The 14,426-nt window shown below is 39.9% G+C and overlaps 1 protein-coding gene across 2 annotated transcripts; it reads right to left on the bottom strand.

Moving 5' to 3' along the window:
- Positions 1-5,972: 5,972 nt before the first annotated feature.
- On the bottom strand, positions 5,973-8,055 carry LOC143629411 (reticulon-like protein B11). Of its 2 annotated transcripts, none has more exons than XM_077098692.1 (6): positions 7,894-8,055; positions 7,617-7,797; positions 7,406-7,547; positions 7,246-7,315; positions 6,971-7,144; positions 5,973-6,322 (listed from the first exon to the last, which is right to left on the bottom strand). In XM_077098692.1, the coding sequence occupies exons 1-5, from the start codon at positions 7,943-7,945 to the stop codon at positions 6,978-6,980; spliced, it is 612 nt and encodes a 203-aa protein (XP_076954807.1). In that variant the 5' UTR covers positions 7,946-8,055; the 3' UTR covers positions 5,973-6,322; positions 6,971-6,977. The 2 variants fall into 2 exon arrangements, with proteins under 2 accessions (XP_076954807.1, XP_076954808.1); XM_077098693.1 differs by having other exon boundaries at positions 6,939-7,144.
- Positions 8,056-14,426: the final 6,371 nt, after the last annotated feature.

Raw genomic sequence — 14,426 nt, forward strand, 5'->3', positions numbered from 1 at the left:
CTTGGAAGGTAAGTTGGTATATTTAGTTGGCAGGGGTGCTCTAATTCTACCTTCCAAATATTTACGCCCTGTTTTTTTGTTTTTTTTAAACGAGAGGAAAGAAAGGAAAACTAAGAATAGTTAAAAAATTGGGTTTTATTGAGTTTTTTGTAGGATGAACGGACAAAGGAGCAGGAGGAGTTAGCAGAGATTAAATTGATGTTTTTTCTCAATAAGTTATCCTCCTAAAAATGAGATGATTACTAAGGATAACATAGTTATCCTTTCATTTTCTTTAAATTCCTTCAAACTCAAGAACACTTAATTAAAAAAATTTCCTTCCCTTTCCTCTCCTTTCTTTTTCTTTCTTAAAAAACTTAAGAACAAGGCACTAGTTTTACTTTGTTTATTACTTTGCTTTTGAGTTTTTCTTAAAATATAATGAGATTTTGTAACCAAATTTTATAAATCATACAGTAACTCTTAACGTGTAAAAATATACGTGAATCACGCTCAAGTTAAAACACAAAACACTTAACCCCGAAAAACAAAAACGCTCGTACGCTTAAGGAAACTCAGTTACACTCATGTTAAAAATTAATTCAATTGAAGATCCAGATCTGTGTGATTGGATGAGTTGATGATTAATTAGATATAGATTGATGATTTCGATATCATTTGATGTGATTTCATAGATCAATTTCAAGAAAATGCTAATACGCTCAAGGAAAAACCATTCACGCTCAAGTCAAAAATTGATTCAATTGAAGATCTAGATGTGTTTGTTTGAATGAATTAATGATTAATCTGATCAATTTCGAAGTTTAATTGATTTAATTGTTAAACCAATTGCTTAAAAACTAACTTGTGAAAAAAGGGGAGCGCGTTGCGTTTTTCAAGGCGAGTTGTCGGACACTCGATGTCAACGACGGTGATAGTGACAGGGAAGTGTAGAAGCCAGGCGAGTGGTGCTCAATGGCGTTGGAAATGGCAGCGACAGTAGCTTGGTAGAGGAAGGGTCAATTTAGGGTGTTTTGAAATCAAACGGTGGAAAGAATCGCCGCACGTTAATGTACGATAAGGAATTTTGTATTGTATCCTTTTATCTTATAATTACACATTGATTTGATAATTCAGATTAGATCGAGTATCCTAGCAAATGCTTGACCGAATTAATCAAAATATATTTTCTAATAACAAAATTCACTAGATTAGTTATAACACATTACTAACTGTTTGGTTCTAAATAATTTAACAAAACAAACTATTGCTTAAAAGTTCAGTTTTAACTTTTAACACACAATCAAACATTCAAACCCAACAAACACATGGTCATCCTATAAGTTGGCATCTTATTACATTTTTATTTGGTAAAACAGTACCAACTGAAAATAGATTTGAACTAGTAGGTAGAACACCCCTCCCCCGCGATGCGGGGGTGCATGACAAATATAGCGTTTTACATGACCAAAGTCGATTGTCTTATGTCGCCATAGATGGACTCGTGCGTTGCTGTAAGGCTATTCTATTCGCGTTCTTTTTTAATTTGCATAACATAAAGAATTTGGTGATCAACTTATCTTCACCAACCAAAACTTTTTACTTTCTTGTACCACTAACCTCCATCATGTTCATCTCACACCTACCAAGCATGGTTAACCAATTTAACGTCACTTCTTAACACTAAGGGGCGTGGGGGCTCCAGCAGAACCAAGAACCAATAATATTATAACGTGTGACAGGGAGATAAACTGAATAAGGGGGGTGTTGGAGCCCCTGGTGTGGAGGGGCTCCAGCGAATTTTTTTTTTATAAATATATTCAAACAACGTATTATTAAAAAAAACACATAAATTATTAAAAAAAACACACATTAATAAAAAAACACATTAATATCTAAAAATAAAATAAAAATTAAAGTACTAAAAAGAAACATTCTTCTTATTCTTCGGCTTGGTCTTCTTCGATCAACCTCTTTCGGATACGTTCCTTTTGCTTTTCCATTAGCATATGATCGACCGGATTTAGGTTACTGAAGTCTCTAGTAAGAAAGTCCAAATCTCTCATTCGAGTTTTTTCCTTTTTGTCATAAGAGACCACCTCCATGGTTTTGTCGAATTTATTGAAGGATTCAACAAGATTGGCGATGTTTACGGCTTCCCCCTCAGCCGGTGTTTTCCCCTTGGCATCCCTTCCCAACGGCCGCCTCCTCGGTGGTGAAGACGTTTCCTCCCCCGCAATGTTTAGGTCGAATCTAACGCGGCAATCCGACCCGGTTGAAGTGCTATACGCTCCAGACGAACTAGTTTTAGTCCGTTTCGGCCCTACTTTCGCATCAAAGTCCGGCGCCACCAGCTCAACCCACTTGGAACACCTTTTCAACCTGTCCCACAACTTTAAATCGTCCCACGTCTTCACCATCCCATACCTCCGCAAACACTCCTGTTTCCACTCTTCGACCGTGAAATTGTAAACCGCCAAATCATCACTGCCACTTGGTCTCATACGACCGCTGTTCCTGTTGAAAAGATTAGTAAACAAGCCGACAAATTTTCTGATTTCGGACCACCGACCCGAAATCATATCGACGTTCCGCTCTGTACTCTCAACGAGCATGTGGAACGTCTCCCTAACCTTAGGCCAAAAAATCTTTCTCTGTTGGTAGTCGGCTGCAAAATGAATAAATAAATTAGATTTCCATTTAACTTTTTTATTTAACTTTTTTATTAAAAATCTTTTTTAAAAACGTTAAAACAATTACCGCAACGCCGATCCTCAGAAATGACTATCCAAGCCCGACACAAGGCTTCCTTCTCATCCGATGACCACGGAGTGGTTTTCCGTTTCGTCCTCGGAGTCGAAGCCGGTTCCGACCCGTCCGTTGCAACTGGTTTTTTCCGGTGGACGCGTCTTTTTGGTCCCGTAGCTTCACCTTGTGATTCTTGTGTCTCCGGAACAACAAAGTTAGGAGACGGTTGTGTGTTGAATGGTTGAAAGCCGGATGATTCTTGCGGCTCCGAATAAAACATCGGTTGGTGCGGTGAGAAAACCATAAACGTGTTCAATGAATCGTCGTCAAGATAATCTGAATCAAGGTTTGGGAACCAATTTCCAACCATTTTTTTTAAAAAAAGTTGAGAAGATGAATTGATTTTGGGTGAAGGTTTGAGTTTTGGTATAAAAATGGGTGAAATGGAGTATATTTTATAAAGAAAATATATTTTTTTTTAATTTAATATGAGTCCAACGGCTCTTTTTGCTAAAATCTAGGAGCCTCCTCTCTCTTTTCTCCCGCTACCAAGCTCACGCCTGCCTTTATCCTCCCTCTAGCGCCCCTGGAGGTGTGGTATTAGCGCCTGGGGGCGCGAGCGCCCCCGTTGAAGCCCCCACACCCCTCAGTCTAAGTGGCTTATTAACTATTTGACCTGTAAACAAATAGAAAGAAAAAAAACACTAACCTGAAACATAGTAGCCATCAATCACATTAAAATCAATAAAACTATGCAAATGCAACATGTCCCACATGGAGATAACAAAAGTACCTGTCTCACCTCCCCTAGAGCTATTGAAGAAATATCCAAGGCTCACTCGTTACCCTAAGCCCTACAGCTCCCTCGCTTACCACGTCCTAAGATGAATCAGTGACATGCTTTATACAGTAGGAGTTACTGTATAAATCCTCTAGCCCCCCTAGACGCACAAAGTGATTGATGATTGATGTTTCTAAAGTATGAACAATAAGCATATAAAACTTTCAAGAGTCATTTAATCCATAGATATTAATATTACACAGCAAGTTTAGCAACATACCTCTATATTTTACATTTTTAGTGAACTGATAGACAAAAGTGCAATTATGCTACATTAATTTTTTTGTTTTACACAGATGCTAGACATTCAATTTCCAATATATATTTTAAATAAATCTTAAATTAGTGGAATATTTACTCAGAACAGGACTAAATTTTTAAATATATATTTACCAATGCTTTCAAGACAAAGATTTGACTCATTGTATATTGTTTTTTAAGCTGCTGATTGTAGGGTTTGGCCACTTATCTTAATTAATCCAAATGAACAACAGGCAGCCAACCATCATTGAGATCAGCATATGAGCAGCGAAGCAACCGGTATCAGATACCTTTTTGGCCTCCAAATTCTTGCCTGACTCAGAATCTATTGAGTTTGTCAAACTTTGCAGCAGGTCTGTTGGGTGGCAGTGCAGGAGTTAGTGCTGTGCTGCTAAGGTGGCCCGTTATATCGTTCACACCATTCTTTAATCAACCCTGCTAGACAATATTTGAACCTAAATGTTTTGACGTACCATGCCTCGGTTTAGTTGGTTCTGTGTAGCTTCCTTTGCTGTCTTCAGGATTTAATCCCCTCCGCCTGTATAACCAAGTTTATTAAACACAAATATCCCATTAATCTTTACTAATGAATCTTGAAAAACACTAAATTTATATGTACATACCTTGAGACCCTCTTGTGGGTACAATCTTTCTTGCATCAGTAAAAGAATTGTACGAACACGGTTGCCTCTTGAATCATAAGAGCATTGCAGTGCATCTGCTTGCACTATATTATCAAATCAGTGACTCTAAAATGAACATTACAACCCACAATCATGAACTTGACTACCGAAGTGACAAAACCGACATTCACAAAATTGATGTGGGGTTGTTACCCGAGGCTCAGGTCCGGTACGCGGCTGCAACATAGGTTGCCATGCCAAAAACGGGAGCATCATCGCAACCATAAATCATAGAGAACAATAATAGATTCATCAACAACGGACATCGCCCTAGCCACCACAAAACCCTCCAATTCCACTAAAAGTAATAAGAAAATGAAATTTGTATACATACAATTAGCAACTTTTAGAAAATAAGCAAGATAAGCTCAGCATTATACAAACATTAGAAGCCCATGTTACACCCCGTAATGCACAAAGTTAGATAAACTTGTAACATTACAAATTTTGGGTGTACATATTCAGAAAATTGACGCTGTTTGTTAACCGAGGCTCGGTTCCTGTACATGGCAGAAACCGGAGTATCATCATAGCCATAAACCATAGAGAAAGTTGCAACCCAATAAGTCAAAGTAACAACCAGATAGCATCCACACTCTGCAAATTAACTGAAACTTATTTAACATGAAACATCCTTCAAATAAGATAGTAATTGACCAAATTTGTATATTAACAATTGCAAGTTCGTTAAGGAGTAACAGGACCAGCAATACAGCGAGACAACCGCTGCCATGTGGAGCTTGATTTTGAAACCCCATTTCTCTTTGTAGATCTCTTCGCCATCAACACTACTTCTAGGGTTACGGCGTAGAAAGGTGGACGGAAAACCAGCGCGCCACAACCACTCGGGTTCATGAATCAAACCCGGCAACGATGATTGAGTCGGCCACACCACCTCCACCAAGGGTAAGGATCATCGATGTAACAAAGAAAGAGGTAGATGACGTCCATGCCTCCATCGTTAATATCATCGAAGAGAGAGGTTTGGAAGTATCTGGAGTGGAAAGAAAAGTAGAAACCCAAAAGAGACACGTACTACCACCATCTGGACAAGTAAGATAGAGCTCAGCTGTGTACAAACACTTGAAGCCCAAGTTACAACTCCTTATGCACTAACCTAGATGAAATTGTAATATTAAATTAACTCACACCCATAACAGATTGTCTTTTAGCCGAAATTGAATCCATCCATTATTGATATAAAATTATCAATACATATACATTTGAAAGTTTTAGGTCTATGAATTAGGTTAATCGATCCATTATTGATCAAAAGTTACCAATGCATTTACATTTGAAAGTTTTAGGTATACCGAATTAGGTGAAGGGCGAATCTATCCATTATTGATATAAAAATTAGGTGAATCTACCCATAACGAAAGTTTTAGGTCTACTGAATCTATCCATTATTGATTAAAAAAATAATAACACCTTTAAAAGTGTAATTTTAGCGATGCTGCTTTCTGGTCCTGTGTTAGCCGCACCAAGTAATTAATCAAGTATAAAACCAATAGCCAAACCAAAATAGCGATACTATAACTCCTTCCAACCATCAAACGGTTGAGAGCATACACCACACCAGATTAACAGTCACGAGTGATTCACATATATACTCACACCTTAAACTCTTCAAACATGTTTAGTTCTCGTGGGATAAACGTGTCAAAAACTTGCACCAACTGGAAATCTAACAACCACTTATGGCAACATCAAAAACAAAAGCAACTTTTGAGATCCGGTCTGTCAACTCTTCTATATAGATTTCACATATATATCAGGGTTTTGATCTTGAGCAGCTGGCAAAAGAAACCTGAAAACAGGTAAACTAGTAAATATTTAAAAACACCAACGTACAGAAGTGTGTATAAATGGATCAAAAGTTTCAAATCATACTTGAAAACCCGCTAATGAGACATAAGACATATATTTAGCTTTAAAGCAGAACGCATCATTGATTTGAATAAAAATAACAAATCACAGATCATATTCTGTTCATAAATCATATATTAGCTTCGTTATGGTGATTCTAAGAAAACCAGCACTTGTTGAAACCAAAACATAAACTCTTGTAACATTATTAAAACTGGGTTGCTATTAATGATATCAGTTTAATCTTAAGCAGTAAATTGATAAATGATAATCATTCAAGTTAAAAAGTCAATCAAGACCTTGTACCGGCAATGACTGAAATCAACCAAATTTGCTCAAGACGTGGTAATTTAGTAACAAAAAATAAGTGAACCGGTGTTACATCATGTAAAACATGATCCAACAAACAAATGTAAACTTGCAAAAACTTATCTTTTAATGTAAGTAAGAACAAACATGAGCAACTTAAGACAAAAGCATTCATAACTACAACACATATCTCAAAAGTCAAAACATAACGAGCCATCTAAACATGAAACAACTTTTTCTTTGTTTACTTTTTCTTTAGAAAGGTTGATCGCACGGTTACCTTTGGCTTATTCAGTCTTCTTTTGCTTCTTTTGAGCCATTGGAATGTTTTGCAAGATGAGATCAACTATCTTTAACACCACACTCATGTTCTTGTGCACAACTATCAACTTTTCATCTATTTGAGGCTGGAACGTATCATATAACAAAGGAACCGACAAGCTAAGAAGCACCCCTAATGTAAAATCAAGACAAACCAACAAATCAGAATAAAAACTTCATGTTTAATCGTAAATTCGTGTACACACTTCCATAAAATGTATATAAGAAGCTCACCAATATAAACCAGTGTAAGAAAATTAAACAAACTACCAATACAAGAAACCATCCATAATCCAAAAGCAACCTGAATATTAAACCCGCATTCAACAATCATAAAACTCAAATACACAAATCTTGATTCTTGAAAAATAACAGAAAATTAAATCAAATGTACCAGAACTAAAGTCCTCAAGTTCCCATCAACCGCAATTTCATGAACGGTTGCTAAAGCCCGATTAACCCAAACTCTGATCTCATCAGCAGCAATCAGAACAGACTCTTCAGATATATCCAAATCAGGAATCGGAGGCAACGGCCTGAAATCAAACCATATTCAATCAAATTAACCTAAAACTAATTCATTAAAACTAGTCAATTACACGCACCGGTTAAGAAGCGAAGCCGATTTCACCCAAAAGAACAAGATCACAACCAAAAGCAAAAGAGAATTAGCTACAAAGGATAAGAAATTATATCCAGCTCGTTCAAACAAAACCCACATGACAGTTGAACCAATTAACAACATAACACCTCCGTAACATTTCCTCCATAGCAATGTATCAGCAACTGTAAACAATTCATTAACAACATAAAGGTTATCAATTAATTGATCAATTAATCAACCAATTGAATAGATCTGTGATTGAATTGGATGTTTGATACCTGGGCCACCGCCGAGAGCGTGGTGGACGGAGATTGGACGGAATTCGCCCATGATTGGATTAGGGTTTGTGTTGTTGGAAAGAAAGGAGGGAGATTTTTGAAGGTGTGTAAAGCGTTACGAAAGTTTTTTCTTTTTGCATAGATTGTAACGTGTGAGGGTAATAATTAGTTATTATTAAATATTGTAAATAAATAGCGTTTGATCGCGTGCATTATAATTTAGTACCCTGGTCTAAACTAGCACTGTGTTCAGAGTCTCATTTAATGAGGGAAGGGGAAGGAAATTAGGAGGAAAAAGAAATGAGATGAAAAGCCTTTTTTGTATTTCCGAGTTTAAAGGAAAGGAAGGAAAAATAAAGGGTTTTAAATATTTTATGTGTTCCCGAGTTGGAAGGAAAAGAAAAGAAAATTATAATTTTACTATTATACCCCTTAAGTAAAACTAAAATAGAAAATATATTTGATAACATTTGAAGGTTTCTATATATTTTCATAAAGCTGGCTGATTCAACGGAGGTTATTGAATCATTAAATAACTTGGATACTACAAGCTTACCTGTACTGGTACCTAAGTTGAAGGTGCATGATCTTTCTTGAGATTTAAAATATTATTAATTTTGCCAACACAAACAGATGGAACTTATGAGTTTAACTAGGATTTTGAAGCTGCTGGTGCAGAGGAAATAGCTGTTTTTGCATCTGCATCTGAGTCCTTCTCAAATTCAAACATTAATTGTACCATTGACCAAAGTTTGTCTCGTTATCGGGCTGTTGTTCATGCTGCTACAAAGCTCAATATCCGTGTTCGTGGGTATTGGATGCCCGGTTGAAGGAATGATATCTCCATCAAAAGTTGGCAAAAGAACTTTATGATATGGGCTGTTGTGAAATATCACTTGGTGATACTATTGGGATTGGCACAGCAGGTAATTGCCAGAATATTATTGCTTTGTAATTTATTAACTTTCAATTCCCTTGTGGACTCGTTTGCGAAGGTACGGTAATCTACTATATCATCGCTTACTTTGTTGGTTGCACGAATCAACCCGTTTGCAACTTTTGAAAATTTGAAAAGTTAACCATATGCATGTTCAGATCATTCAGTTCATCATAGATAGATTTTAACAAACAGAGACCATTTCAATACATAAATAATTGTAAGTAGAGAATCATGAGAACCGCATAAACATTTGTACATAAGGTAGTTATGCCGATGGATCTCTACTTATAATTGGTTAAGTATTAGACAACTCTCTGTCAATATGTATCTATAATCTAGAGCCGGCAAAACGGATCGTGATGTGTTAAACGGGCCGAACACGACACGGTCTGTTTAACACGACTGGCGAACCCGAACACAACACATTTAACTTGTCGTTTTCTCAAACACGGGAACATGACCCGTTAGACCCGCAAGATAACATTTGTTGCCTATTCCTGTTTGTACATAACAAACAAGTATATCCCATAGCCCACCATGGCTAGACCCGCAAGAGTCAAGAAGAAGTTCAGAAGCTTCAACAAGCAGGAATGATACTCATTGTTTGGTTACGAGGGTGTTCCGGTCATTTTATGGAACGTGCTGAAAGTTATAGTATAAACGTGCTGAATTACCGTTTTAAGTGCTCAAACGGGCCAAAATAAACTGTTTTCGGTGCTGAATTTTATTGTTAAAAGACCTGCCACGTGCTTAAACAGGCAAAAAACGCGCCGAAACTGCTCGTTGCTGAAAAGTGAAAGCAGACTGTTTTTGTGCTGAAACGAGCAGAATTTTCTGATTTTTGCTGAAACGTGCTGAAAAATTTTGCTGAAACAAACCTATAATTGCTGAAACGAACTGTTTTTGTCCTGAACTGTGCTGAAATGAACTGATAAACGTGCTATGCGACCCGAGATGTGTTGTATTTTGCTTGATATCCATGTAAGATCATTTTCTCTTCTAAATTTATAGGCATAAACTTGAGTTAGTTAACCTTTCAACCCTAACTAATAGTTATTTTACACTATATATAGGGAATACTAAAGAGACGAGTTTTGTTATAATAAAGATTGATATGAGGGTAATTTAGGAAATGAAAAGAAGATAAAATTATATTAAGATCTTTTCTTTCGTAATCTCTCCATATTGGAAAGACATATATACATTCCAATTTTCTTCTCTTTTCCCTCCCCTCCCCTCCCCTCCCATTCTTTCTTTAAAAAATCTTGGGAACATGACTTTTATACATTTTCCTCCCCTTTCCTTCCCCTCCCCTCGTTAAATGAGACTCAGGAACACACCGTAGATCCATTAATTCAATTAAAGATTCGAAGGTTCCATGACTGTATCGTACCGTCCGTGACTAATGTGGATCAACCACTCAGATAGAATGGATGGGCAATGAGATGGATTTTGGTAGACATAATCTAGATCACATAAGTGTTTTTTACTCGATCTTTAACCAGTGTTGTAAAACTCGGTTAAGTACTCGGTGATTACTCGCTATATAGCACCCTTCTGAGACTCTTTCTCCGCCTTAGCATATATTGCTTGGACTCAATTTTAGGCGTTCAACTTTGAGGTACTCGGCGATTACACGGATCTATTCGGTAGTCAAGTCAGAGCTACTCGACGATTACTTGGATCTAGTCGGTCAACTCGGTGCTAGTCGGCCAAAAATATTAAAGAATGAATATCGAATTTTGGAATATATTAGTATTTAAAAATGCTTTTTTATTTATATTAATATTCACGTATTTTTATATAAATATTAGTGAACTTATGAAACTTGACACGTACACACACGCACATATATAATTATTTCTTTATAATTTATCATGTCCAAGTACTCATTGCATAGACTGAGTACTCGCAACTTCTCAATCGACCGACCTGGTAGCGCCTAACGACTTCTACAATCATGTCTCAATCTCGACAAGATACATAAAAAAGGAACTTGGAGGATTGATACATTGAAATACAACTAGAGACAAATACACTTATTACAATTATGTAGATGATTTCAAGTTTGAAACAAGTTTAAGATACAGACGGTACTTTTGAATTTTTTTTTCAAGTATTAAGGTCATAGACTTTTATAGGAATATAGAGATATTTGTCTTAGAAGATTCCTATTAGTCTTATTTTTGGCTTATCCTTAGCCTTGATGTTTGTTGAAGAGGTAGGTCCCAGCAGACCAGTTGGTCCCGCAAGACTCACCTTGAACAGGTACGTCTGCGCAAAGGCCATCTGCTCCCGCAGGACCCACCATGCTCATAGAATCTTACGCGCAGTACGCAAGCTGTACACGCAGGGAAAGCCTCCCAATGGTGAAGTACCCCGCCTGTTCCCGCAGTTGCGGATACAAGCCATCAGGGAAGGCTACCCGCAGACAGCAGAGCTACACGCACAAGACACTAGCTACTTCAGCAGTCACGTGAAGGAATGAGCAAGGCGGGAACAATCCCGCCCAAATGAGCCAGTCTGAGTCTGAAAGATCTTTTGTACCATACCTACCAAGGTATGGATAGGACAGACGATCTGACCAGAACAGCCCATGAGCCAATCACAGGGTGACAGCTCACAGACAACAGTGCGAGGAGGAGCACCCTCTAGTACTGTTTCACTATTAGCCGCTGCCTACTCACCAACCCTTACTATGGAGCATGCGCAGCCTACAGTTGGTGGAATAGTGTTACTGTTGGCCGTAACCTATTCACCAACCAGCATGGCCTGCGTACAATCCACCGTAAGTGGGACGTGCATAGTCTACAGTTGGTGGAATAGTGCAGCCGACTTTGTTACTGTTGGCCGTAACCTACCCACCAACCAGTATGGCCTGTACGTAATCTACTGTTGGTTGAACAGGAATACTATTCAGCCGGCTGTACCTTCTAGAAAACCTACCTTCGGCTATAAATACTCCAACATCTTGGAATGGTAAGATCATCTGCTATCCAGTTATCTAGCAATCTCTTAATATACACTTATATTCAGAGCAACCTAGTCTGATTCTCACGCCGGAGGGTGGTCACAAGGAGGAACCCCCCCCTTCTCAGTGACGAGCTTACGGTGTTTGTTTTGCAGGTCTCCTGAAGAACAGCCTTCTCAGCTAGACCTCATTCGTGGGAAACATTACTTAACCCTCAGATTATCTATAATCTGTACCGGGTCACTTAGTGTTTCTTCATTGGCGCCATCCGTGCATAAAAGCTAGAACTATTTTAGTTTTCACAATTTCTGAAGAAATGGTTAACGTTACTCCGGTCCAAAGGCCCGTAACTGATCAAGAAACCCCGGTAACCACCCCAGCAACTGGGGGGAACACCGGCGGTTATACAATCCTTACGAACACTACCCCGACTAACCAAGCCGGGGCAAGTGGAGTAAATATTCCATTGGGGTTCACCGATACCCAACTGGAAAAACGAACGAAGGTCCCTCGCCAAACACTAGATCAAGTGAAGGCGTGGGCCGAAGCACGGCAAAGAGAATTCCAAGCCGAATTGGATGAACGCTTGCGTTCAGCTCAACAGGCTGACGAATTCACCAGCACTCGCCAACACCTCAATATGAGCAGTGACTGCGAGTACTCAGAAGACGAGTTGGAGTCTGATACCGACGCGAACCCTCGCCATAAGGCGAAAGGGAAGCGTAAGGACACGGACGTCCAACTAAAAAGGAATTTTGGGGAAGCTTTTAAACCAATCGCGGAGAGAAACCCGCGTGACTTCTCCAAAACCTTTAGACCAACTGCTACAAATGCAGGAAGGTCAAAATTCGCAAGAGACATTGCGGAGGCAATCGCCCCGAGAAGTGCCAAACAAATGTCAAACATTGGCACTTATGATGGTCTATCCGACCCAGACGACCATCTGAACAGGTTCATTGCGGGGGCTACCGTCAGCAACTGGACGGAACCCACGTGGTGCTACATGTTCCAGATGACTCTGGTCGGAGCAGCCAGGGCATGGTTCGATCGTTTACCGATCCACCACATATATGACTGGGCGGACTTTCAGAACAAGTTCAGCCAGCACTTCAGCCAACAGAGGAAGTACACTGAAGAGCAGTGGACGATCCTCAACTGCGTGAGAGAGGAAGATGAATCTTTACTAGACTTCATCACTCGCTTCAACTCCAAAAAGCTTAGTCTCGGCAACATAAGTGAGGATCTGGTTCGCGCCGCCTTCATCCAAGGCACCGAATACCCAGAACTTATCCGCACGTTGACGGGTAAGGATGGCATGCCATCCACATGGGATGCCATCATGACGGCAGCAAAGCGCTTTGCCGAGACGGAAAAGCAACTGGGAAGGGACCTTCCCAAGATACGCACCTCTACACGCAGAGGACAAGAGAGAACAATGTCCGGATCGCCCGGCAGAACAAAAAGAGGAGGCTAGGTATTTGGCAGTCAAGGGTAAACTTTGACACCTCATCCAGCTCTCGCCCTCTTGTTGGCGGAAGGGACAACACACACCCTTCAAATCGAAAACACCGGTGGACGCCACTCACAAAGAGCGTCACGGAGATATTTGCCACGGAAAAATTGCCATGGCCCAAAGCCCCATCGATCCGGCAGAAACCTAATGCGGATCAAAGCAAATCCTGTGATTTCCACGGGACAAAGGGTCATGGTACCGAGGAGTGCACATCCTTGAAGGATATTATTGAAACATTTGTTAAGGATGGAAGGCTTGCACATCTCGTGGCATCGATCAGGAAGGGAGGAAGGAATGACAACCGGTACAGAGGTAACGGACGAAAGCCCGTCGACATCAGCATCAACATGGTTCATGGCAAGGTCAGAGGAAAAAAAAGACGGGTGATAGAACCATGCGCGTGGAAGGAAGCTGAGGTGCGCTTCCCGCGAGTGCCAGGAGGCCCCAGCAAAGAAGGCCCCATCGTCATCAGAAGCCAGCTGGGGCACTACATCACCTCCCGCACTCTTGCTGACAACGGCGCTTCGTCGACAGTGATGTACAGGCAGTTCTTTGATAAGCTGGATGATGAAGACAAGGAACGCTTGGAAACGGTCTACGCTTCAATGGAAGGGTTTGATGGCAGTACAGAAACACCCCTGGGTATCCTATCTTTCCCCGTTACTCTTACTGATGGGAATCATTCACGCACAGAAGACGTGGATTTTGTCGTAATGAAAAAGCCACACCACACATACGACATCCTATTCGGAAGAGATGGGATGGCAAGATTCAACGCCGTGGTATCTTCAGTCCACGGCATGATGGGATGGCCAACAGCTGAGGGTGTAGCAATGATCTCTGGCATTCCCCAGGTATGCATTGCATCTGTCTCATCTAAACCCAAACCAAAGAAGGCTAAACCAACCGTCACTGAACCGGAAAAATGGGCCTTCAATGGCAAATACCCCGACCAGGCCGTTACCATTGGACCAACAATTGTTGATCCCACCCGCACCTTACTCAAGCGCTTACTGCAGAAAAACGCTGACATCTTTGCGTGGACACCAGCTGACATGACTGGTGTACCCCGAAGTAAGGCGGAGCATAAGCTCAAATGCGATCCGGCT

This window comes from Bidens hawaiensis, unplaced genomic scaffold (assembly GCF_021521415.1).
Source record: "Bidens hawaiensis isolate Kalapana, Puna unplaced genomic scaffold, B.hawaiensis_p1.1 tig00005195_1, whole genome shotgun sequence".
In the NCBI taxonomy this organism is placed as follows: domain Eukaryota; kingdom Viridiplantae; phylum Streptophyta; class Magnoliopsida; order Asterales; family Asteraceae; genus Bidens; species Bidens hawaiensis.

What these genes read in the sequence shown, in the direction of transcription:
- LOC143629411 (XM_077098692.1), bottom strand. Translation starts at nt 7,945, where the DNA reads ATGGGCGAATTCCGTCCAATCTCCGTCCACCACGCTCTCGGCGGTGGC. An exon ending in ACTTGAGGACTTTAGTTCTG is followed by an intron (nt 7,316 to 7,405) that starts GTACATTTGATT and finishes TTTAATATTCAG; the next exon opens with GTTGCTTTTGGATTATGGAT. An exon ending in TCTTACACTGGTTTATATTG is followed by an intron (nt 7,145 to 7,245) that starts GTGAGCTTCTTA and finishes ATTTTACATTAG; the next exon opens with GGGTGCTTCTTAGCTTGTCG.